The sequence below is a fragment of the Urocitellus parryii genome, chromosome 8 (genome assembly GCF_045843805.1).
Source record: "Urocitellus parryii isolate mUroPar1 chromosome 8, mUroPar1.hap1, whole genome shotgun sequence".
Classification (NCBI taxonomy): Eukaryota; Metazoa; Chordata; class Mammalia; order Rodentia; family Sciuridae; genus Urocitellus; species Urocitellus parryii.
Window position 1 is genome coordinate 45,293,896 of NC_135538.1, and position 27,003 is coordinate 45,320,898.

Genomic DNA, 27,003 nt, shown 5'->3' on the forward strand with positions numbered 1-27,003 from the left:
ACTGGCAAAATGCCTTTTTTAAAAAATATTTTTTTAGTTATAGATGGACGCAATATCTTTATTTTTTTTATATTTATTTTTATGTGGTGCTGAGGCTCGAACCCAGTAACTCACATGTGTGAGGTGGGCGCTCTGCCACTGAGCTACAGCCTCAGCCCTGCAAAATCACTTTTAAATCGAACATTTGTTCCAAAAATCTGAAAAATTTTTTTAGTTTTGATGGACACAGTACCTTTATTTTATTTATTTATTTTTAGCGTAGTGCTGAGGATGGAACCCTCATATATGTGAGGCAAGCACGCTTCCACTGAGCCACAATCCCAGCCTAAAAGTCTGAAAATTTAATAGTTAAGTTTTATCTTTTTTTAAAATCTGATATTAAAAATATTGTGATTAGTAGAAAGAGCTTCTATAATATTAAAAGGAAATTTCATGTAGAGAAGGATCATAGTGTTTCGACATCATGTTCTCTCAGACTCCTTTAACTTCTTGAAGTTCTAGAGTTTCTTTTTTGTTGTCTGGAAAGGAGCTGTATCTGAAGTGTCCTCACCCCAAAGATTTTGGAAATCCATTTTGAATTAAGTTGCAGTAATTTGGCTTTCTCATTTTCATCCTCTATTTTAGAGAGGAGAGATTGAGTTTGAAGTAGTTTATGTGGCTCCTGAAGTGGATTCTGATGATGAAAATGTAGAGTATGAAGACGAGAGTGGACATCGTTACCGTTTGTACCTTGATGAATTAGAGGGAAGTGGTAATCCTGGTGCTAGTTGCAAAGATGCAGGTGGGGAAATCAAAGTGTTACAAGGTAAAAATCACTCTAAAAATTATTATGCCTAAATTTATTATTAATACATTTTAAAAGTGTAAAACCCTCTGTTCTTTAGTAATATTTGTAATGATGAGGAAACCAAAGCAATAAATAGCTTTCCCTTGCTTGTACACCACTGACTATTCTTAAATTTTATTTACGTGTATGTTTCTTAGATTCATCATAAGACTTTTATCCTTGAATGGTGAAGAAAATTCAAGTTTTCTAGGCTCTGAAACAAAGTCAACATACCTTTTAGAGTAGATATATATTAATATATAGTCTCTCTTAATGCAAATTCTTCTCATAATACATGTAATGTACATAATATATATATATATAATTTATAATTTATATAATTATATATATATAATTTATATGATGAGTAAGCTTTTAGATTATTGTCTTATGAATCAGGACATGTGATCCTGAGGATCTTTGGTTTAGTTCCACCATTATCATTTATACTTTTTAAGGAAAAATTCCAGCTCTTTCTGGGTTCACTTCCATTGCTATCATTTACACATTTTAAGGAAAAATTCTAGCACTTTCTTATAGAGCAATGGTTCTGAAATTATGATCCATGGATCTCTGGAGCCTTAAGATCTTTCAGGAGTGAGGTGGGAGGTCCATGAGGTAGGTCAAAGCTTTTCATAATAATACCGAGATGTCATCTGTCTTTTGATATTTGTATTGATCATATAAAAGCAATTGAGGTAAAACTGCTGGTGACTGCTAGCATGAATCAAGGCAGTAGCATCCAGCGATACTAGAAATCATTGTTTTCTTCCTTGCCATTCACTCAGTTAAAGTGAAGAATGAAATGATGGTTTCATTTAAGCATTCTTGATGAAATAGTAAGAACCTTATTTGTAAGTGAAATTGATATTTTGTTTTTTTTTTTTGTTTGTTTTTTTTTTTTTTTTTAAAGGCAGATGATTTTTTTTTTTTTTAAAGAGAGAGTGAGAGAGGGGAGAGAGAGAGAGAGAGAATTTTTAATATTTATTTTTTAGTTCTCGGCGGACACAACATCTTTGTTGGTATGTGGTGCTGAGGATCGAACCCGGGCCGCACGCATGCCAGGCGAGCGCGCTACCGCTGAGCCACATCTCCAGCCCTGAAATTGATATTTTGAAATGAAACCATAAACTCTTCATTTTCTTAAATGTTGACCCTTGAATATGTTGCTTTGTAAAAATCTGTATGATGAGATGAAAGTACACATAAAGCACTTATCCTGCATAATGCACAAAGAACCTGGCCTCAAAGGAAAATACTAACCTGATCTACTATCTGAACTAGATATTTTTTTCATGGAAGATAATTTTTACTTGAAAGAATTACTGACAATGTATGGTTGTTAGACTGTTTGGCAGCCATTATTTTAAAAATGAACAAAATTGGTTCATAACTTCAAAGACAACTAGCAGTATTATAGAGTTTTATAAAAGATGCATCAGTCACCATGAGCTTGATAGCTTCCCAACACTTAGAACTTTCCCTTGCTTATACATCATTGACTATTCTTAAATTTTGATTGATTCTGATATTAATGAGTGTGAGGTTTTTTGTTTGTTTTGTTTTGTTTTTACAGTGCTGGGAGTTGAACCCAAGGCCTGTAGCCCACTAAGCAAGCACTCTAGTATGAGTTATGTCCCTAGTCCCTGAATGCAATTTTTTGTTGTAGTAAAATGAAATGTGTCAATTTTTGAAATTCCTGCATAACTCAGTGGTGCAGTACTTTTGAAATGACAGAATATAATATTGCCAAATTGTGTATGGGTTAAAATGCAAATAAGGCAAATGGATTTTAGTAGCAGATTCTTCATTGATAAATTTTCAGTTTTTACATTGTCAAGTTTTGGTATTATATCAAAGAATAATATTGACATTTATTTGAAAAGGCTATTAAAATACTCTTACTTTGCTGTTTATTCCTGAGGGACTGGATTTTCTTCATTGTAACAAATTGAGCAGAAGCAGAAATGAGAATCTACACAGCTACTTTCTATGCATATAAATGGCTTTCTGTAAAGTCATATACTAAGGAGAATGGCAAAATTGGAAAACTGTGCTGTTCTGACTAAAATTTTTTTTGTTTGGAATGTAGAGTTGTCATTAAACATGTTGTTTATGTTAACATATTGCATTTATTCTTGTCATTTTTAAAGAAGTAATGCAATTTTTTAGCTTTCTCAGTTTTAATTACTAATATGGTAAACATCAGTATCTGAAATTCATGTAAACAGAACAGAGTAAATTAATTCATATTCTACATTCCAGAATGTTAACTGTAGTGTTTCAAAGGAGAACTTTACTCAGTAAATTGAAGAAATGTAGCCTTGGCTTAAGTTTTTTTTAACCAAAAGAATGGTTTTAGGGTTTAATTTAGTGCTTATTAAATATATGAAAGCATTCTGAGACCAACAGGTAGAGAACTCAAGGCATAGAGTATTATGATAAACAGATGAACTCCGTTGCCTGTTTGGTAAACCTGTATGTTGTTGATGTGTACACAAAGGCATCAGTAGCAATTACTGTTCTCTGCGTGCCTCTTAAACAAAACTATTGTGGTAATATGTTCAAACTTTACACTGTTCACTGATTCCCCCATGGTCTCATCATCATTCATTCTTTTAGATTTATTCCTTTGTTAGCTGAGGCCACTTCTCTGACACCATGCAAATTGAAGACACTTACATTGTGTCTCAAATAATCAAAAATGTATACTTACAATTTATCATTGTAACTTACGCACATTTTTTTTGTACACACAAAAATGTATCTTTGCTTATTGTTTGGCACTTAGCTATACTTCATAGCTCACTAGGTGCTGTAGTTAACTCTTATTTGTTTACAAGTCTCTATTTTGTAGAGTAAACAAAATTAGTTTTAATGTTTAACTAGATATGATCTTGCCAACAAATGATTTTTAGCAAACAACTTGTATGTATTTCAATTAACTAAAGTTAATTTTAATAATATGAAAGCCAAAATGTAAAATAAAAATGTAATTCACAATTCTGTAGATATTTGTACTGATATCCAGTTGACTAAATTTTACAATTGTGTGTGTCAATTCTAAGTTTCATAGAACACTTAATAAGAAATTTTATATGATTTTTAGGTAGGGCCCAATAGGTAATACTTTAACATCTGCATAGTGTTTGCTATCCACCATAAGAAAGAAAAATTCTTTTGTTTAGGAATTGCTAACTTGATTACTCTGAGATCAGGTTATTATATTGGGAGTTCTTTTGTTTTTTTGTGCAATAAAATTAAAAAACTAAGTGTTTTTTTAGATCAGAAAGTATCTGCTTTTATTATTTTCTTTTCTTTTAGGATATAATAAGAAGGCAGTAAGTGATGCACATGAAAATGGAGACATGGGAACTTCAAATGAAACGCTGCAAGATGACAGTGCTTCAAAATTAGATGATCTGCACAGTCTGTATCATAAAAAATCTTATTAAATTGACTGTATCTCCAGACAAGATTGTTAATCAGACTATTTTGAATTTGGGGCACTAGGGAAGATGGTGACAAAGACTACACAAGATGAAGGGAGGCTGTTTGTTGCCTAAGGAAAGGCGGGTACCTCAGGGCTTCGTGTGAACAATTCTAAATGCATAAAACTCTGTTTTCTGTGTTATACCATAATTAGCTATTGCATGTAAAGCAATTTTGATTTTCTTGAAATTGTAAGCACCAAAGCATGTGTTTCCCAAAGGGATTTTACTAGGCTCATAAGTACCAAATGAAGTGCTACTATTTTATTTGGCTCTTTTCCTGTTTAGTAGAAGGACAATGTTAACTGGAATTTTATTATAAAAAAATAGCCTTTAAATACAAGAGAGTAAATTAATTCATATTGTACATTCCAGAATGTTAACTGTAGTGTTTCAAAGGAGAACTTCACTCAGTGAATTGAAGAAATGTAGCCTTGACTTAAGTTTTTTTTTAACCAAAAGAATGGTTTTAGGGTTTAAAAATATATATATTGTGCATCCTGACGTCTAAATTAGTTCTTCATGATCATTTATTATGAGTTTTCCTTCCAGCTTTTTCAATGCAGTACAAAGTAGTTTTCTTTAAGCAATCCTTTATCAATCAATGCTGCACTAGAAATAGTTTCTGAAAAGTTACTGTACATTTTACTTTTGGTTTTTAAAAGAAATGAAATGAGTGTAAAATACCTGTTCTCAATTATGTTGATCTGTGTGCATGGTATTGGAACATTACACTATTAATGTTTTGTCTTAAATGTTTATGGGATCCATGAAAGACAGTTTTATACATTTTGAGTTGTTCATAAAATTTGTCTTGTGATAGTTCTGGCACTTAAAGATAAATTTTTCTGGCAGGAAAGGCTCAAATTTATTACTGTGTCTTGAAATACATTGCATTCAAACAACGGTTTTATCTAAGTACCTGATTTGCCAATCATCCAAAAGTTGGGGGCTAAGGTAGGCAAGATGAGGTGAAGAGATTTTAATACATTAATTGATTTGATTTTCATACCAATATGTTTTACTAAAGCAATTTTCATATGCAAAATTGGGATTTGCTAGTTCTTTTGTCCTAGGATTAAGCATAGCTATGCCTCTTTTATTATTTACTATTCTGCAGGCCACTGTTACCTTCTGGGCAAAATTGTATTTAAAAAAGTGTTGGTTTTTGTGAATGTCATTGTTTTAAAGGATATACACTTAAGGGAATATTAAATGGAAGAAAGCTTACAACGCTTTTAAAATATTACCAGTATCTTTATTTCTAGTATTCAGATGTTGATAAAACTCATTTTCTTGTCTTTTCCAAATGTACTATATGTTTGTTGAAAGTTAAATCTATAAAATGTATATACTTTATTTTGTGATTTTACTATTTATAAATTTAATGTTGTAACTGTTGCTCGTTTATGGTTTGTTTGGGGTGGTTATGTTCATCTGTAAATCACCATGTTAATTTGTAACTAGAAGTGCACTTCATAGTGTATATTGTTACTGATATTAATATGCTTTGGTAGCATTAACATTGCTTCTGAGCAAAAGTTAGTATTTAAATGTACAAATGAATAAGCAAGTTACATATTATTGTTTGCTCCGGACAGGCTGGGCCTCTTAAAAGAAAAGGATTGATTTTTCTTCATGCATTCCCTCTATGCCAAACCCATACATCTATGCATGACATAAGATCTGCAAACTGGATTTTAGCCAGTTTATTCATTTAGTTAAAAAAAAAAAAATTCTGTGTGGCAGATCTAAAAGTTTTGCTGTGAGATGAAACCATGTTATTATTATCTTCTTAAAACATGGCCTGGATGGAACGACCATGACATTTTTTCAGAGAATGTCCTTTTTTTTTTTACAATGACTGAATCCATAGGAAATGCAAGCTATAATCCTTCAATTTTTAAGAAATACATATCTAAAGAGCTTTTTTTAAAAAAAAAACTTTGGTAGTTTTGCATATAATTTGAAGGATTGTATGGCTATGATATAAATTCTTTTCAAGGGTTGATAAACAGAATAAAAAGTTTTCCAAGTAGCTTTAAGATTTCACAGGTCAGTTTCTTTTTCATCCTGCTTCATCATGGTTTGCAGGCATACATGAGGGTACAGCTGTTTAGATGCTTCTGTGAGCTTCCTCATAGTGGTCAGAAGGTACCTGGTTGAAAGTTCATTTTAGAATATATGGTCTTTGTGGGTGATCTGAGTTTCAGGCTTTCCCCCAAAGGACTGAGTGAGAACCAGTTTTTTGTGTTTACATTTATAAAAGGAAACCCATGCAATACTAAAGCTTCTGTGACAAAGCCAAATGGATAAGAAGGGATCTGCTACGAAGCCATCACAGCGGAAAAGTGAAAAGAGAAAACAAAATACATGCATACAAAAACAGTAATTGAAAAAAAAAATTGTTCAGTAGAATATGAGGGTTATATGTGTGTGTGTATTTAGACTTTTAACCTCTGAAATTCTCTTCTATAGTGTCTCTGTTATGAATATGACCAAAACAACATTTGGATTATAGGACTATTGTTTAGATTTAAGATGATGACAGTTTTGTGGGTCTTGATAATTATAACTAAACAGTTGCCAAAAGTTAATGCAATTTGTCCATGGTGCTGGTTTTTTCTTTACCACAGTAGACCTATTTTTGTTTCATATTTAAAAGCAAGAAATACATTGATTCACATGTAAGTTGTACATTATTTGACATCTTTATTATGGAGTCCAGTATTCTACCTATCTAGCCTTTCACTTAGGGTCAGCCTCAAATCTATAGGATTTATGACAAATGTGTTATATCTAGTTGAGTTAAATATTTTTATTAGCCTGTAAATAAAGATAGCATCTCCTACATTAAAATGCTATTGATCTCATTTTTATTTATTTATTTTTTGCAGTGCTGTTGGTCAAACCCAGGACCTTGAGCATGCTTGAGAAGTGCTTTTTCACTACACCACACCCCCGGCCCTTGACCTCATTAAAAGAAAATAAACACTATATGTTTCTTTCAAACAAATATTTTGGTTTATTATTTATTTTAAGTAGATTCTGTTATTTGTACTAGCATGTCAAAATCTACACAAAGGCTGAACCTAGTTGGGGTGGTAGAACAATATTAGTTTGGAATAGGAAGAAACTGTTTAATCTCAGTAGTCATTTAATCTGAATTAATTAAAAGCATTTTGGTTGGAAAGAACAATCTGAGCAACTGTGGGACCAGTTTTCTGCTGAAAGTTAGCAGACAACAAAAACCCTTGTCTTTGGTTTAGTTTTGTGGTATAAATATTGGCAGCTAATGTTATTTATGAGGATAACATTGATAAAAATTAGAGTAACTTAATTCTGTCAGTATTTAAGAGGATAGTCTTTCATTTTAGAATCTAAGTATACATAATTTAGAAGTATCCAAGTTATTTCCAAAATATTTTTTAGAAAACATTGATAATGGATATAAATCATATTTTAGAAAATGTGTTGAATTTATTATGTACATTTAGAAATATTTGCTCTTTTGTTATCAACAAATTTGATTTCATTCTAAAACTTATATGTTTTCTGTGTGTTGGCTTAAGCTTCCAATTCCTGTTGTTTGGAAAAGAAGTCTGTGTCCAGAACTCATTCTCATGGGATATTGTGCAGTTTATAAGATTTAAAAGATGATTTGCAGTTTCATTGTTAATCAGTGTTCTATATTAAGGGTTTATAACTAACTTTACAAAAAGAAAACTTAAGTACTGCAAATTACTATGTGCTACTGGTGCTAAATATTTTGTTTGATAATAAATCTTTTCCAGGTGTATTTTGAGAGCCATACCCACCATGGCGGCAGCCATGAGATTGCATCTGTCGTATCTCCAGCAGGAGAGAGCATAGCTGTCTACAGACTCAGCTTCCTTGCTCTGAAACTGTCCCTGTGTTCAGGCTGAGGCTATCATTCTTCATGCTGCTGCCAGCCAATGACTGATCATCACAGGGATACTATGTCTCCTGGATGTTCACTGGAGGACTCCCTGAAAGTCTGGCCAAACTCCCTTAAGTATTACATTGTAGTCTAAATTGCTTTCAAACAACCTTCCCTCTTTATTCACCTGCATTATGGTCTGGTTGTCTCCAAGCGCCCTACCTGTTTTTCCTCACCAGAATTGCCACTAATAAATCTATTGCACATCAGATCCCTTTCGGGTGTTGGTGTCTGCTTTTAGGGGAACTCTGATGAAAACAAGTTGTCCAAGAGTGAGATTTGAGGAAATAGGTAATAAACTGGGATTTAAGAGCTGGCTTATCCACCCTGCTCCAAAGAGTAAAGAGGATGACATTTTGGCAGGTAAGTGGAGTATATATAGTATGTGGCACAAGGTTATGGTGCTAAATATTTTTAGTTGTTTAGTATTTTGTAGAAGATTTACAGAAGAGTTAACAGCAGTCATGGATCTGTTGTCTTTCGAAAGGCCTGCTTATATTGGTCCTTGGCTAGTGTCTAGCAACTTGGATTTTCCATTTACTAACTTAACATAGGTGATTTACTGTGCCTGAAATGTTTGTAAAAACAGTAAGATTTGTGTTGAACACCTGTTTTCCCACTGGGGAATCTAGAATTTTGGTACATACTAGGCAGAGGGTGCCTATGTGACTGACCCTTACAAAATCTTGATGAGTGGGCTCAGTCAGGCCAGCTTCCCTGGTGAACACTTTATATGTATTGTTACCCATCATTGCTGGATGCATTAGGCAATCCTGTTTGCTCCACTGGGAGAAGACTTAATTAAGAGTTTGTACCTAATTAATTGTTAATTTTGCACATGTGCCTTTTCCCTTTACTGATTTTGGTTTGTGTTCTTCTCTATAATAACTCATAATTGTAAGTATGATCCTTTGCTTAGTCCTGTAGGCCCTTTTAGCAAATCATGCAATTTGAGGGTGGCCTTGGAGACCCCAGACACAGTCTGTAATTGGGGGAAAATGTCCCTAAAGAGAGGAATTTTCAAGGAGTTTCCATGATGCAGGTATTTGAATAATGTGGGAAGAACAATGTCTGGAAGAGAGCAGAGTTGACTGGTTACTACTAGGTTGTATTAGTGACCTACAGAAAGATAATGATACTGTGATCCAGCTGTTAATGCCTAAATGTGAGAGCCAGAGGTCCTTGTTGATGGAGAGCATTTCAAAGAGGCCTTCCTGCAATGAAAGGATGAAGACAGCTGAATTTCAGGCCAAACATCTTAACTGTTAAAATTGCAGAGTTTTGGAAGCTTGAATGCTTTGCCAAGACCTATTTTGTGAAAGTCAAAGCATCTGTATGGATGGATACCCCTGAGGATACTAACTCTGCTGTTCCTACCTGATCCCTTATCTTACAGAAGTTACCCACTCGCCTTAATAAGACCTAGCACCTCCTCTATGCTACAAGATGCTCATAGATCTTGCTGCTAATCCCTTCCCTCCAAGACTCTGGCACCCCCACATACTCTCTTCTACCTGACTTATAGTAGTAATAAAGTCTGGCAAAGCCTACCTGGATATGCTAAAGGAAAAAGATGTGCACTAAAAATTTAAGAATTAGCTAGCATATCCTGGCAAAGATTACTTAATTTACTATGAAGTCAAAATAGTTCTAATCTTGTACATGATATTTAAAATAAAATAGCTTCAAAATGCAGAAAGCAAAAATTGAACAAGAAAACTAAAAATCTCACAGTGGGAGATTATAGTATTTTGAAAACGATATGAAAAAGGAAAATTTGAACAGCAAAATCTTGTTTTATAGTTCAAGTTAAGAGTGTAATATTTGGTTGTAAAGGAAGGACCTCTGGCTTCTAAGTAGGAACAAACTATACCAAGGACAATTATACAAACAAATGTAAACCCCTGGAACTGGGATTCTTGCTTTGGAAAGGCAGAACTTGCAATTTGTTGAATTGCCAGCAGGGGGAAGCAGAATCAAAATGTGATGTTAATTTAGTCTGCTACAACTGAAAGGCTTTTTGAAAAGTATTAAAATATTGTTAGGATGAATAAGTTGAAGACTGAAGAAGTTATATTATTTATTTAGAGTTACACCACTAGTAAGCACTAGAATAAGGACTCAAATTCCTCTCAATTTTACCTTAATAGGCTATACAAAGGAAAAAGATACATGAAATTACAGGCTTTTCAGTCTTTCTCCCCAGCTGATTATTTTCATTTTTCTTAAATGGTACAAGGTTTGGTGGAGCCTAAGTTTTTAGTTTTTTTAAAATAATAAGTGAAATGGATTTAAATTTCATGAGAAATACCTTTGTTGCAGTTAGGTAAATATGGAATGCAAGAAAAGTTCTTAAACCTTCTAGATCCTTGTGATTAAAGCATTTCCCTCCTCCCCGCCAACAAATACTTAGGGAATGGAATTATCTCTTCCTGTGTGCCCACTGTCATATTTTTTAGAATATTAGTGATATTTTTGTTATCTTCACTAGATGCTCCCTACTGTCATTATGGTTGAGGGAATTTTTAGCTCTGTCTAATGTTATATTGAGTGGGCTGTTTGCTTCTGAAAGCACAAAAGTTGTAAAACTAATTTTAAAAATAAAATGATTTTTCAGAGGAAAAAGACAATAAAATTAACTGTTGACTGAATCATAAAAAAGAATAAATGCAAATATACAAAATAAAAATTAAGGGAGAAAGCAATAGCAACTAAGAGACAGTATTTTGTTCCATTATATAGGAATAAATGTGAAAACTTTTCTAGGAAGGTGTAATGTAACCAAATTGACTCCAGTGAAGTTTTAAAATTCAATGTTTTAGGGAAGGAAAATGGCAAAAAGCTGTCAAAGCACCTCTCCCACATATTACCAGAATATATGGTCTTAATGGCATCACCAGTGAAAGAGCAGGTAACTTCAACGCCTAGCAAAAGAAGAACTGACAGAAGAAATTTTCTAAATTTCTAAGTCTGATGATGTTTTCTTTTCAAAGAAAACAAAAGACCTAACTGGCAGAAGAATATTGTTGCAAAGATCAGTATGGATTTGGCAACATGTTAATAGATTCATCCATTGTAACCAAGTTTTTAAATATTAGGGCATCTAGTGATGTAATTAATCCTACAATGGGTCTCTGAGGGGTCCTTATGGGGGGAAATCATTTGCTTCTGATTCCAAATGCTGAAAAGGTACTGTTCGGTATTTAACATACATTCTTGGTGAATGGGGGGAAAAGATATAATGGATGGTTTCTTAACTTGGTAACATGCCTTAGAGTAATATGTGTGTGTCTGTTCCAAAACTAGCATCATGGTGAGTATGGAGCTACTTGAAGTATTTTATCTCAAATGTAACTGGCTGGGTTGATGGGGAACAAACAGTTGAGCCAGGTGAGGGGCTAGGTGGAGTGAAATGGGAAACAGGACTGCTAGGCATGGGGTGGGTCAGTGGCCTGATTGAGCTTCAGACTAGACTGTTCCCCTACATTGTCATTCCTCCTGCTGAACTGTCCTGGAGGTAGAACTAGGGATTGGAGTTTTACTTTGATTTTATGTTGCATTCCGATGAACAAAGACTTATCTGTCCGTATGCTGATGGACTTGAGTGAAAATGCTTTTTAATTGGCTTCAACTAAGGACTTGGTGGCTAAGAATACAGAATCTGAGTTCCGATTTTGCTCTGTCACTATTTTTTTGCTCAAAGGAAAGTCACTTCCCTTCCCTGTACCTCCTCTTCCCTCCCTCTACTAACATTAGCTATCTGGGATGGCTGTCTGAGGATTGGTTGAGGTGAAGTGTGGGAAACAGAAGGCCCTGCACGCGTCTTATAAGATGGGTCTAAGGATGTGGTGTTGCCCTTGTCTGAAGTACAGGCAGCAATTCTCCAGCCTCTAGGTAAGCCTCAGCACCAATATCATTTGCTTTTTTTTTTTTTTTAATATTTATTTTTTAGTTCTCGGCGGACACAACATCTTTGTTGGTATGTGGTGCTGAGGATCGAACCCGGGCCGCACGCATGCCAGGCGAGCGTGCTACCGCTTGAGCCACATCCCCAGCCCCCATCATTTGCTTTTGATCCCTGACCATTCTGAAGAGTGGAAGAGAAATTGTAAAATGATCTTCTTGTCAAATAACTTGAGTAGCCAAACATTTCTTAATACTATGTGTAAAAGAATTTTTTCTTCCATGTAGGAAGATGTCACCAGATACTTTGGTGAATTCTACAGTGCAGGGGAACAGAGTCTTGAATTCTAGGATGCAGCAAGACACGTGTCTAGAGCAAATGCTACAAATACCTCAGAAGGCTTTTTCAATTTCAACAGATAAACTTCGAGTTTGCTGCCTAGCAGGTGCTCTACCTGTTCACTTTTCTCCAAAGAATTTATAGAAACTTCCATTACTGGAAGCACATAAAGGACCAATGGGCCAGAGATGACACTGTTTTCTTGGTCCTATTAAGTATTTGACTCTATCTACTGAAATATTTGGTTTGGTGCTGGGCATTGGATTTTTTGAGACAATAAAGCTCCTATGGGTTGCATTCAAGGATCGTGTAGGTGTTGGTCTTCTGATATCAACTTTAATGTGTTATCTCTAATGAGTAGTGAAAGGACAGAGCAGAGACTATGATATGGAGTAGGACTATATCTTTGATGTACATCTGAATGTTTTTTATCCACTCCTAGTCATAGTACATTTTGTCCAGGTTTTTTCATCAGCCATGTTTTCCTAACATGAAGTTATTGAGTATTTAGTTGGAAATACCTGTGACTGATTGCATTTGGCTATTATATCTATATAAACTTCCTAGGTTATATGTATTGCCTTATTCGAAAAATATAGTAATTCTTGTTTATCCATTTGCATACCTCATTCTACTCTATGGGTGGTCACTAGTGCTAGGATGGAACTTTATGCCCATGTTCTGTTTTTTTTTTTTTTTTTTTAATTGGGGGGAGTACTGTGGATTGAACTCAGAGGCACTCAACCCCTGAGACACATCCCCAGCCCTATTTTGTATTTTATTTAGAGACAGGATCACTGAGTTGCGCCTTGCTGATGCTGAGGCTGGTTTTGAACTTTCGGGCCTCCTGCCTCGGCTTCCCAGGCCACTGAGATTACAGGCCTGCGCCACTGCGCCCGGCTTCTGTGTTTTTACACAGTGAAATGAAAAGAAAAAGAAACAATATTCTAGCTTAACTGCATCAATAGCATTGGGAAGTGACAATTTCTTGTAAAATTTGAAAATATATTTGTAGATTTTTAAAAATAAATAAATGCTTCACTTAGTTTTCTGACAGCTATAATAGATACCCTTGTTTTTCTACCAGGCACCAAACCGTTTCAGATTCTTGTCAGGCAATCCAAAGTCTGTGTATTCAACCACCATGCCATATTGTCTTTTAGGAATTTACCCAGAATGCAGCACAGAAAGATAAAAAGAAAACAAGAGGGATTAAGAGACATGAGCGATAGAATTAAAAGCTCTAATGGACATCCAATAGGAATTCCAGAAGGGGAGATGAAAGAAAACAGTAAAAAGATGGCTGAAAAAATTTCATAGTTGATGAAGATGATTCAAGACATCCAATTTCAAGCAATGTGAATGCAAATTAATTCATAGGCAAACACAGTAGTAAAATTGCAGAATACTGAAGGCTGAACAAAAAGCATCTAGGGGAGTTTATTCCAGGAGCAGATTGGCAGGGAGTGTCATCAATAGTGGGGAAATGAGATCTATCACGTGCTGTGGATATAGCTGTGTGTAAGTGCAAGGAAATACTGGGTGACTGAATAGACTGGGGACAGGAAATGCTAGCAGGTAGGTGCAGGTGATTGTGTTCAACTTTAGCATCCTATTAACAAGATTAAACTCCTTCCAGGGCCTGGAGAGATCCTGGGCATACTGTCTTTCAAATACAGCTCTCAAAATGTTAATAACTATTTGGGGCATGAATGGATGCAAGATGAGAATTTCAGGAATAGAGGCCAATCTGGTGGGCCCACTTGGACTTCTGTGATTGATTGGTCAGGGTGAACTGATAGATTTAGGAAAGGTATCTTTGTGTCTGCAATAAAAATGTGATTTGATTTTCTGCTAAGAATCCCAAGCAGTGTGAAATAAAAATCAAACAACCCCTCACATCCTTTCTGGATATTTTTAGATTAATTACAATAATAAAACCCAGAGCAAAGTTTCAGCAGCCTCTAGCCAGTGAAGTCTTGCTTGTCAAGGCAGATGTGTTTCAGCCACAATTTCAAGTGACAAGAAGTAATCTTGGCTTTTTGGTAGGATTTGATAGCTTAGAAGAAAACCAGACAATTAGAATGATCTGTTCCTCACTCACACTGAAAAAGATACATGCTCTTATCTGCTAGTTTAGGCTTGGCTGCATAGGGTTTATCAGACCTTTCCACTCATACACCCTAGTCTACAGAGGCCACCCTGAGGAAGTACTGCTCCCGAACAAAGTTCTTGCTTTTTTCACAATTGGATCACAAGTATGGGGAAGAAATGTGATGGGTGGAAAACACCTCTATTGTAAAAAAGGGCTGCAGATCCAACTTCATTCTTGTGGACTAATATTTTCAAGTTAAAATGCTATATATAGCCTACAGATGACCTAGATTAGAAATAAAGGCCCATTTATAGAACAGGAACTTTAATAAATGTCCCAACTGATTCTTACCAGTAATCTTTGGAAGAAGAGGACACGTTAACACCATTTTCCATCATGAGGAAACCAAGGTTCAATGATACATAAATAGCCAAAAATTCTCAACTATTTCATGGCCAATCTGTGTAGAACCAACACCCACCTGTCACCAAGGCCATCCGTGCTCTTCATTGTACCACCTGTCCTTAATTATTGAGGATTGTTGCTGAACCAGTCTCCCAACTCAAATGAGAAATAATTTAATTCATGAAGTGGCCAAGAGTCAGGAGAGAGAGCTCTTGAACTTAAATCTGTCTCCCTGAGTTTAGGGTTATTTATGGGATGAAAAAACAATGAGGTGTGGTGAAAGGTGTTTGGAGGTAAGGATATGTAAGGTAATTGGTGATCTGCACGTGCAAAAACAATCTTCATGGCTCTCTATATGGTGCATGTTTAGAAAATGGTATGATGGAGATTTTGGTTCTCCGGCATCAAATGGTCACCCATTGGACACTTTTGCAGGTTCAGGTTGGGGCCCCCTGGCTTCAACAAATGTGAGCCAGACAAGGCTTTCTCCAAATACCATTTTTTAAAAAGCAATTTAAACTAAGGTGACCATTCATCAGAGGTATTATCTATAGTAAAGCTAGCATCAGTCTATTCAGGTTTCCTATGAATGAGTTTCAGAAAAGAAAAATGTGCCCTTTGATTTTAATTTTAACTAGGAAGGGATTTTTTTTTTAATTTCATTATGGGAAATTGGTTTCAGAGTGAGCCTCTCAACAGCCCAGCAAACAGGGCACCAATGAGGGTCAGGGGTACTCTGATTTGGCATAGTTTATTACAGTCAGTATGCACATGAAACTATGTAAACTCCAAAAAAAAAAAATGGTTTATCCTCCACAGTAACCAACAGAGAGTCTCCCTTTATCTTCCAGCACCCTTGCTACTTTATATACATTTCACAGAAAGTGATAACCTTACAAAAGGGTTATAAATATGGTTTTTTTTAGAGGAAAAAATTTTGGTTCATATTGTCCATTAAAAAATGAAACACTCTCCTCTTTGGCAAAAGAGGTTAAATCCCCACAGTTAATTCTACACAGCAAACTCAGATTAAAAAAATCACTGAACATGAGGTACAGCTGAGATCTGGGCTACTCCAGAAATGTAGACACTTTGGGGTAAATTAAGGCTCTTTTTAGACAATCTCAGTCACTTTCATTGGAATACATTTCAAATAATTTTATTCTGTTTAGGGAACAATGGAAGTCACCAGCATGCACCTTTTATGAAGGTCATGAAAAGTGTGAGTTTCTGTCTTCAGCAGTATTTTTAATCTGAGGTACAGAAACAACTGACAGTAATTCAGGCTGTAATTGCTGTGCCACCTCATTACAATTTGTGGAAAAAACAGTTTGGGTTGCTTTTAAGTCTCAGCATTTGGCTTTGCAGTTCAAAAAGGCAGATTTGCTTATGAAGGCTGCATAAGCAAATTTATGCAGTTCCTCAGAGCCCATTGCCTTTGGGCCTAGAGCAGCTGGAGTACCTGAGGGTCAGAGGATAATGGGCTTCTGTGGCAGGCCACTTCACATCTGCATCTGAAATGGAGCATAAGGAAACCAGCAGCTGTTGAGGTGGTGTATGTCGTTATTCAATCTACAATTATGATTCCAAACAAGCAACCACCCTGGTGTGGTTTTCATACTTCAAGTAATTCCATTTCTTCCAGGAGAAGAATGTTAAAAATGCTTTTAATTGTAGTTATCAAAGGAAAGGAAATGAGCCACAATAACAAGATCAAGTTTAAACAGACCTGCTGTTAACACAGTATCAGATAATCAAACTTTGAAAAAAGTGAACACATACTACTACTATTTGTTTTTGCAACCGCTGCATTTTTCACTTAACCTCTGCGCAGAACTAAAATCTGACAAAGCAAACTTAAGTTACTTTAATTCTTGTTAAATACAACTCTGTACAGATTGCACATTTTGCAAGAAAGCAGCTCAATATCACAGTTAGAGAAATGAAAATGCCATCAGAATTTTTTCCCCCCATTTTTCTAGTCCAACAAAAACCAACAGGCTCTCGCCTAAGGGTCAGAACAAAACCAGCTGCAGAGTTTTGTAAACAGTAGGAGAAGTTCTCTCTAGGATCCTATTGAGTCACGTGCACGCGCACACACAACTTGAACAGCACTCTCCCATCTTCCAGTGACTGGCCACAACCGCACGCTCAGTACCACAGCAGGTTTCTTTCACATTGTGTTCACAGAAGAGCGGTCACGGCTGTCTGGTTGAGGGGGGTGAGGCAGTCTCTGGGGGCTGAATAACCATCATTCACCCCGGGATTTGTCTCTGGCTTCTGAGAGGCGAAGTCTCTGTTCTCTGCAGCGAAGCTGCTGCTGGCTTTGGGCTTGTCGTAGCCCCTGTCCGCGGGCTTGGGGCTTTGTGGCAACTGATAGTCTCCGCTCTTGGTGGCCCCTGCCTCAGGGGAGAAGCTGCCGGAAGAAAGGGAATGTTTGTGAGCCGGCCTGGGCCCGGGAACGTGGTAGCCACTCTGGGCCGAGAAGGTGTGGGCCCGCGGCAGGTGCCGCTCCACGATGGGCGTGGCGTACTCGGGCTCCGCGTGGGTCAAGGGCAGCGCGTACTCGTGGCGGCCAGCGCGCTGGGGGCAGTCGTAGTGGCTGCTGGCCTCCGCGCCCGTCCCGGCCTCGTCGGCGTCAGTGTCTATGGGCCGGAAGGTGGAGCCCTTCCTGGCGACTGTCCCGGTTCCAATCATGAGAGGCTGCTGGTAATCTGAAACCAAGCGTATAAAAGACACAGAGTTTGTGCACGACATAGGTACAAGGACAAGCCAGCTGCCTGTCGCTTGGGGATGCTCTGCTTTCCCCTCCACTCAACTCTTCACTGAGTGCCTATCTAATGTGTCCCAGGCTCTGTGGGAAAGACCACAAGCGAGTCACAGATAACAAGCAGGGACTCTACAACCACACTGCCTGCTTCAGGAAGCCTCAAAGGGCCATAGCAATCTAGGGAAGGGAGACAGTAAGTTGCACCTGAGGTAGAGGGACAATAAGCTGCTTCTCGAGATGCTCAATTTTAGAGGTGGAGATAACCCTGAAGAAAAAGAGAACAACCATGAAAAGAGAGTTTGATATGGCCAGGAATGAGGGATGCTGATTAGTTTGTTTAATGGAAATGAAGAACAAAGCCGGTCTGGAGCTAATGATGATGGTGAGGATAATGAAAGAGATCACATTTGTTGAGCCTGACTGTGCCAGGCACTATCTAAGATAACAAGATATTCACGACTTAAATCTTTTAAAAAAAATCCTCTGGAAGGAATTATTACTTTGTTTCACAAGTAAGAAAACAGAACAAGACTATGTTAACTTTTCCCAGATCACTTGGCTAGCCATGATTCAAACCCACATTACAAGTGCTTGCTGTTAACCATCTGTTAGATCTTGGGATGTGCTGAGTGCCTTGCTAGGAAGTTTGGTTTAATTCTGTAGAAACCTACACACTGGCACAATTAGAAGTAACTCTGAAGGCAGACTGAAGAAGGAAAGATAAAAAATTGATAAGTAAAAATAGCAAAGAAAGATGACACATAGATGGCTTCTTAGGGACATTGTCCCTAACACTGGAAGAGTTCCTCCATATATCTCCTCCTCAAGGGCAGGAGCTGTATTTAATTCATCTTTCTAGTTCCTCTTTTCCAGTGTCTTAGTCAAAACCTTGGTAACAAAAGTAGATTAAGGCCTTTCCTCACTAATATTACTTTGGGCCATCATAATGAATCTCACTATGTGACCCACAGGCATAAGAGACTCAGCTGAATGGAGCTGCTGAGTATATTTTGGTGTTGGTTTATAACCGTACAGAGTGCAGGAAAAAAATAACATATTTCTACTTTTTTAAAGGATTATAGTGTTATTTCCATCCTGTCTCCCCTTCCTGCTGGGCAGCAGCTATCTGCTAGCATTGTCCTGGAGGTGTGACACTTACCTGCCATATCACTTGTGATGAGATCTAACTTTTGTGTAATCTCCTTCTCATTGTCATAGGTGATGGTAAACTCAGCTGATTGATGTCTGGCAAAGGGATATTTAATCTGCTTCCAACAACCTGAAATAAAGATCATGTGAAGCAAACTGATGTCAGAAATGTAATCCATGTGCTCTAAAATGTGTTTCTTAATGAATCAGAGGTCAGGCTGTGGCTTGGTGACTGACAGTGACAAATGCACAGCCAGAATGCCTCAGGTACAAATGATGAGAATAGCATGCTAAGGCCAATACTCGATGACAATAGCAAACACTACTACAAGGATGTTTCCACTGGTTTTCAAAGCGTTTGTGTATTGATTGTGTCCCAGATTATCCCTGTGTGAACCATCTGGACATGGTTCTCTGTCATCCACACTAACACAGCACTCATGACCTAGAAGGGACAGCACAGCTGGCATTCAGACTGTCTTCAAGCCTTCACTGTATTTTCTGGTAAAGTGAGGAAAGAACCAGATAGGGATCAGGTGCAGGTTTCAGAGTACCCTTAGGACACATATTGCCCAAGCAGTGAATTAGCTGGGGTCCAGAGAGAGACCTGAAGATGCTTAGAGTGCTGGACTACCTAAATGATGGGGCTGTTGTAACTTCTTCTTCACAACAGTGTAGTGACTTCAACTCCATGGCAAAAAAAAAAAAAAAAAAAGCTTATGAATGATAGGGATAATATTGAACATATAAGTAAAGTGGCCATGAAAATTCTGAATGAAAATACAGAGGCAAGCAAGCCCCGCATGATGGTGCATGCTTGTAATCTCAGCTACTTGGGAGGCTGAAACAGGAGATTTGTAAGTTCCAGACCTGCCTGGGAAACTTAGCAAAATCCTGTCTCAAAACATATACAGAAAGAGACTACACACAATAAAAGTTCTACCTTGCAGAAATTTAATTACCCTGTTAATTTAAGGGTTACTAGAGCTTAATAAAAAAATAGTTTCCCCCCCATCCATAGTTTTGCTTTCCAAAAAAAAGAGGACCCCAGTCAACATGAAACAAAAATATTAAATGGAAAATTCCAGAAAAAAATTACAAGTTTTAAATTCTGTGATGTTCTGAGAAGCTTGGTGAAATCTTGCACTGTTCCTGCGGAGGCTATGATTCATCACTTGTGTAGAATATCCACTGTGTATATGCTACCCACTACCTTCTCTTTAGCCACTTAATAGCAGTCACAGTGATCAGATTGACTGTTACAGTATCACAAAGCTTGTGTGAACCTTATTTACTTAATAATGGCTCCCAAATGCAAACATTGTGACATTAGCAATTTTATTTCCATATTTTATTATAGTTGTTCTTTTTTATTGTTAGTTATTATTGTCAATTTCTTACTAACCTAATGTATAAATTAAATTTTATTATAGGTATGCATATGTAGAGAAAAACATAGTATGTATAAGGCTCAGCACTATCCATAGTTTCTGGCATTCACTGAGAGTCCCCCACAGATAAAGGGGGACTGTGGTATAATTATGAGCCACTGGGCTCCTTATGTTTTCAATCAGCAAATCCTGTTACTTCCTCAAAGACAAAATAAAATTGCAGATGAAGAACAGATTTAACCAACCTGTTTTCTGGGCCTCAGCTGATATATATGGATTTCCTTTCTTCTTCTTCCTGTCAAGACAAAAAATCCTACTTAATAATTAAAAGCAAATATATCTACCTCTGTCTCCTTGCATAACATAGGTTCATAATAGTACTTACCTCATAGAGCTGATGTGAGGATTAAATGAGAGAGCAGATGCCATGTGCTCACAAAGTCATATGAAAACAGGGTTATATATAAATTTATCTCACTTATAATAATGGTCACAATATTTTCACTAAAGGATGTGTACTATTTTTTTGTATATCAGAAAGTAATGCCTTATTATTTCTATTTTCACATTAGCTCATACAGTCAATAAATCCTGAAGAAATTCCTCATGACCATGTGCTCTCACTTCATCTCTGTTTTCTACACTAAAGTACAAAATTGTCGGTGTCTTTAAAAGAATTTAACTCAAACACGTTAAGCTAAGAGTCACAAATATCTTCCTGAAGCTTAGAATTCTATGCCCTTGCTCATGTTAATAAAATTCTTCATTCTGTTTGCACTAATATACACACTGATACATTCTGAAGCTGTTTAAAAGGTAGAAAGAAGACTTCAGAATGATTTTCATTTAAAAAAATCTAACTCCTGAAATATGTTATAATAATTATGGAATAAGCTCCTTTATTTTATACATGAGAAAATTGGGGCTTGGAGAGACTGGGATGGGATCATAACATGGGCCTCCTTATTTCCATTTAATAAATCTTCCTACTGTACAGGTGGGAGAGAGGACACCTCAAATGTGTCAGTGCCCAGACTCTCCTCAACAGTGCTCACTGGTTAAGCCTTTATCAAAGGACAAGAACTGCCTTTCATAAGACATCAGAATCTTTACTTCTATCTAACTTGTTTTTAAAATACAGATTATTATTTTATCTTGAAAGCAGTCATGCTGCTTTCTACATATGAATATCCAAAAAGTAAACATTTTGGGTTTATGATTGCTTACATAATTAGAGGAGAAATCTAAAAATGTAAAGTCACATACTTTCTAAGGGCAGCAAAGACCCCCATTCCAGCCAGCAGAAGGGCAACAAGTAGCACCAATGGAATCGCCACAGTTGTAATGTTTATTCCTAGAGAAGGGGAAAGCCACCATGTTACAACATAAAGGACCAGTAAGGGGAATAGTTAACTAAATAATGGTATATCCATTGAAAAAATACCATAAAGATATTAATAATTGTTTTTTAACTATGTAATAACATTAGAAGAGTCTCATGATATGTCAAATGAAAATATATGCAACAAAACAGAATGTATGACATGCTACTATTTTGTCTTGAAGTAAAAAATATAAATACAGTTGACTGAATACAATGGAATATGGTAATTATCTATAGATGCTGATTTATGGTTCACCTTTAGCTTCTTATTTATATTTTTCTAATCATTCCAAATTTTCTAATGTTGATATGCAAATTATATTCTGGGGAAAATAAAGCACTTTCAATGTACATTACCTGAATATACAATTACATGTTCAAAATTCAAAAAGTATGAGAAGATATGGGGAATAAAATGACTTCTCTCTCCCTCTCTGTTCCTCTTCTATTAGATTCCAAATTGTGTGTTTTTTGACATTCTTCTAAAGATATGGGAATGAATACATGTATTCATTCTTTATTCCCCCTTTTATACAAATGACCATATAGATTGTTCCATAACTTCTGTAAGTTGCCAGTGTATCTCAGACAACTTTCCATATTACTAACACATTGTTTTTTATGGCTACAGAGTATTCCATTATACAGATTTGCTATTATAGTTTTCCATAAAATATGACCTGACTGTTTGAAGGACATACAAGTTTTTCTACTCCCAAGATTACATCAAATAGTTGTAAACAGAGAGATATCGTTTTACATACGTGCAAATACCACTGGACCATATTCTCCAGCACTTACATGATAGAAAAATAAATTCTGTTAAAACTATTATGCTAAATCTTGTGGGCTACCAGTTACAACACTCCTTATGAAACCATGAAACCATAGCTTCTCTACCTGTGGGCATGTCTTCTGAGGGGATGGGCTTTGTGATTGTCTTGTCGTCTCTCTCGGTTGAAACATCAGTGTTTGAAACTGTTTTGTGCCACACCAGTGAGTCATTCTCTGGGAAAGAAGGGTGTTGGAGAAACCACATTAGTAACAATGATGTGTGAAGGGGATGACAAGAATCTAACTCACTGACTCGCCATGAGTCCTACCACCATAGATTTTCTTTTCTAACCTAAATTGACCCTGATTTCAACACACTGTAGTGTCATAGGACCTTAACTCTTCTTGGACAGGTAGCAGACAATGTGGATGTAGCAAATAAAGGCCAGATTCCTCTTTTGGGGCAAAGACACATTCATATTGTTTTCCTTAAAATAATTTATTTTATGCTGAGGGAGAATATTTATGGGGATTATATTTCATGATGGGTGAACTAAAAAGTTTATTTTATATACTCATGTTCAATCACCTTATTCAAGATAAGCCAGATTCAAATATAATCTTTAAAAGCTTCTCTTCTTAAAACTGAACATAAAGGAATTATCTGAATAAAATCAATGTCATTCTGTTCTTCCTTCTTTCTCATAGAAGTTTGAGAGATGTTAGCTCGTGAAGAAAGACCTTTTTCTACTTAATGCTAAGGGGACTTACTGTCTTGCATATTTTTAAGTCACAGAAAATTTGGTGCTATGTGACCTGTGGAAAAAAGAAAATGCTTTAAACTATATGATCTTGTGGGGTTTGTAGGAATAAACTATCACTGGAGACATTTTAAATGATCAAATTCTTAAGGAAACCGTGATCCTTACCAGTGGAGGTAAACAGAAATCGCTTTTCTGACAGGGAACCACTGAAAGAAAATAAAGACAGATATGAGGAGTGAGTGGCTTCATAGATCTTGAGTGACCCATACAGGGCCTAGTCCCAGGGCTCACAGCGCCTTCCCACAGATGCTGCCTCGGTAATCTCTGCGACACCCTGCGGGGCCCACTGCTGTTATCGTCATCATCATATTTTATGCATCAGGAAACTCAGACCTATGGAGCTGAGACACTTTCAAAAATTCATGCAGGTGACCAAGACCAGGATTCTGAGACATTGCTTTTGAGTCAAAATCCTGTACTGTTTCCCCTCATGCCACATTAACAAATGGCCTTCCTAATAGAGAAGGAATGTACAGAAATATAGTCTCAAAAACCATCATAAATCCCAAAAACCATCATAAATCCCAATGAATATACAGTGACAGAGACAGAAAGGATTACTGCCCTGAAATCTCCCTTCGCTTCAGCAATCACCTTAAAAGCCTCATACTCATTGTCAACAATCAAGGGTCATGGAGAGAAATGAAGAAGCCCAGTCATTTTTATAAGAATGAGCAGGGCATGTACAGCCGCCCTTTCTACAGACTGCTCTACTGTTTCCCTAAGGAGTACTGCTCTGGGGACTGATGGCCTCAGCCCTGTCTCCCTTTCCACAACCACACTTCTACCTACTCTGGCAACCAGCACCAAGCCACGAACTATGTCCTGCTTCTGCACAAAAAGGCAGAAAAGCTGGAGAGAACTCACGACATCTCAGTGACCTGGCTGGAGCACTCCTCCTGCTACCAGACACTCTTCCTGCCCTCCTGACACCCATCCTCTGGCCTTTTGGCCCCTGTAGCTCTCCAGCTTATATTACCCGCATAGGAGAGCTTACCAAATCAGCCTAGTTCTATGGTTGTCTCCTTCAGTGAAGAGATGCTAAAGCCCAAGACCATCTCTACCTTAAAACAAACAAACAAACAAAAATCCTCAGCAAGTCAGTGATGTGAAAACTACATAGAATGAATAGAAATTCTGGAATCCTCAGTGTTACTCTCTTGTGTAGTACTTACTATACTAGATACTATACTAAAAAGTAATACACCATGGCTGCATTAAATTATTTCACATTCTGAGAATATTTCTTACAATTCTGCTTAATTCTGAATTATATACTTTATGGGAATAATGGAGAGAGAGAGAGAGAGAGAGAGAGAGAGAGAGAGAGAGAGAGAGAAGAGAAGAGAAGAGGAGGGGAGGGGAGGGGAGGGGAGGGGAGGGGAGGAGGGGAGGGGAGGGGAGGGGAGGGGAGGGGAGGGGAGGGGAGGGGAAGGGAGGGGAGGAGAGACAAGGACGAAAACATGAAACCCATAAAGAATCCAAAATAATCTGTTTAAGAATGTAAGGACCAAAGTAAGGACCTTCCCATCAAAGGCTCTCTTGAGAAGTGTCAGGTAACAAGGCTCTGTAATAGATTTTCTCCTTCACATTCTTCACATTCTCCTCTTAAGAACAGCCTCCACAAATCCTGGACTTCCACCTAAAGGTTCTATTATAATCTGTACACTGAATATAATGCAGGTGCCAATCATCTCTCCTGTGAGAAAATTTAGACCATATGGACCATGAGACCTGCCTACATTCAGCATTAATGACGATGCTGGGACCAAGATCTAGCTCTCATCGCACTTAAAAGAAGGTGCACATTGTTGCAAATAAATTTAAAATTTATTTTGAGAATCCCTTTTCTCTGATTTTCCCATTTTCTCTAATGTTCCTGTACGGAGTCTAACACTTGAAATTTGGCCCAGGTAAGCCTGAACATACTGCTGTGACCATGAAAGCCTATGTTCTCTCCCACTGCAATGAAAGAGTAAAATGTTTATTTTTACTTCTTGATGACCAAAGAGAATGCATGTGGATAGAGGGATAACTTTGGCATTGACACAGAGAAGAAGACAGCAGGCAGGGCTCTGCTCCTAACAGGTCTGTCAAGCCTTCTTCCAGTTTCAGCTGTAATATCTTTTTCTCTTTTGTTCTACTGAAGTAGCCAGAAGTGACCACCTAGAGAATGCTATAGGTAACCAAGCCTTCTCTTTGAAAAAAGAAAACAGTCCTGGGGAGTGGGGCGGTTCAGAGGTTCTGGCACACTGGGGTGAATGAATTCACATTATAGGAATGAGGAGACTCCCAGAGGCTACAGAAGCAAGCAAGAGTAATCTGATGTAAACACAAAGAAAGGCTTTCCCTGCGGATGGCCAGAGCCCTCATCCTCTGTATGAGGTCAGTCCCTCTTCCTGATTCCATTCTGGTCTCCTCGGATCAAGGAAATGGCCTGACCCGGGGATGAATCCCAGAACCCTGGATATTTACTTAAGGGACTCCTTCTTCCTCAGCTTCAGTGCTTCCTTCTCTGTTTTTTCCTGAACACCAAACAATCATGTGTGGGAACAGAAGTTCAATGACCGCGTGTACAGTGGCTTCCCAACAGCAAAACAACACGGATAAAAACAACTGTTCCCTGAAGATTTGGGAGTCCAAGTGAGTGGAAGTGACTGTATTAGCATACAGTTTACTTGTGACTCACAGCAAAAGTCACAGAACTAGAAGGAAGAAGAGACCTTGATATAATTCTGGGCAATGAAATCCCACCAAAACAAAAATCAGACAATTATTTAAAATAACTATGTGCAATATAGAGCAAACCTTTTTCCAGTTCTTTAATGGTTTAAATTTATGTGGTGGTTTTTTTTTGGGGGGGCATGGACATTTAATTTCAAATTACATAAAAGTTATCTACATGTATTAAGTCCAATTGATGCAGAAATCATTGAAAGAGTGAAGGCTAGTTTTTTATCTAATAATTTTTTTTGTGGGGGGGGCAGGTACCAGAGATTGAACTCAGGGGTACTCGACACTTAGCCACATCCTCAGCCCTATTTTATATTTTATTTAGAGACAGGGTCTCACTGAGTTGTTTAGCATTTCGCTTTTTGCTGAGGCTGGCTTTGAATTTGCTATCCTCTTGTCTCAGCCTCCCAAGCCAGTGGGATTACAGGCATGCACCATCACACCTAGCTCCAATAATTTTAATAACTTTTCTTCAAACATAAAATAAAATCCAAGCAGTATGAGTTAACCTTTACCTTTAAAAAAAAAAAAAAAAAAGAAGAAGCATCTGATTGTATACAAACATAGGCAAGAGATTTGAATCCAAATACCAAGTCTTCATTCCTATTTGGAGACAGCAGTACCCAACAGATCTACCCTGGGGCCTCATATCTTCCTGAAATAGCATACTAGTGTCAATAGAAGAAACCATCAAAAGACTAGAAAGAGAGAAATCCTCAGAAGTCATGATAAAGTGGATGTTAAAAGACTCACAGTGCATAAGCAATCACTTTTACTATAAATCAAGATCTAAATGTTAATGTTCCAAAAGTTTGGAAACTCACTTAAGTTTTTACATATGTGAAAAAATGTGTGTGTGTGTGTGTGTGTGAGATCTTATTTATTTGAATGAGGATTTTAATTTTCTAAAGGCATCCTGTTACTAAGCTGTTATATCTTCAACTTTGGCACAAATTT

The 27,003-nt window shown here is 37.1% G+C and overlaps 2 protein-coding genes and 1 pseudogene across 3 annotated transcripts in view; 2 read left to right on the plus strand and 1 right to left on the minus strand.

Moving 5' to 3' along the window:
• Positions 1 to 8,460, plus strand: part of Gopc (golgi associated PDZ and coiled-coil motif containing) — a 42,015-nt gene extending 33,555 nt beyond the window's left edge. For both annotated transcript variants that reach the window (XM_026394068.2, XM_026394069.2), the window contains 2 exons: positions 625 to 805; positions 4,151 to 8,460. In XM_026394068.2, the coding sequence (XP_026249853.1) occupies positions 625 to 805; positions 4,151 to 4,281 (312 nt within the window). In that variant the 3' untranslated portion in view covers positions 4,282 to 8,460. The remainder of the gene's footprint in view (positions 1 to 624; positions 806 to 4,150) is intronic.
• Positions 8,461 to 12,473: 4,013 nt separating this feature from the next.
• LOC113186582 (protein unc-50 homolog pseudogene) lies at positions 12,474 to 13,753 on the plus strand (annotated as a pseudogene).
• Positions 13,754 to 15,900: 2,147 nt separating this feature from the next.
• The window catches only part of Dcbld1 (discoidin, CUB and LCCL domain containing 1), a 59,565-nt gene continuing 48,462 nt past the window's right edge, over positions 15,901 to 27,003 (minus strand). Inside the window, exons 7-12 of the mRNA XM_026394098.1 lie at positions 23,419 to 23,459; positions 22,616 to 22,723; positions 21,598 to 21,685; positions 20,577 to 20,626; positions 18,951 to 19,070; positions 15,901 to 17,735 (exon numbers count right to left, since the gene is read on the minus strand). Of these exons, the coding sequence (XP_026249883.1) occupies positions 17,206 to 17,735; positions 18,951 to 19,070; positions 20,577 to 20,626; positions 21,598 to 21,685; positions 22,616 to 22,723; positions 23,419 to 23,459 (937 nt within the window). The 3' untranslated portion in view covers positions 15,901 to 17,205. The remainder of the gene's footprint in view (positions 17,736 to 18,950; positions 19,071 to 20,576; positions 20,627 to 21,597; positions 21,686 to 22,615; positions 22,724 to 23,418; positions 23,460 to 27,003) is intronic.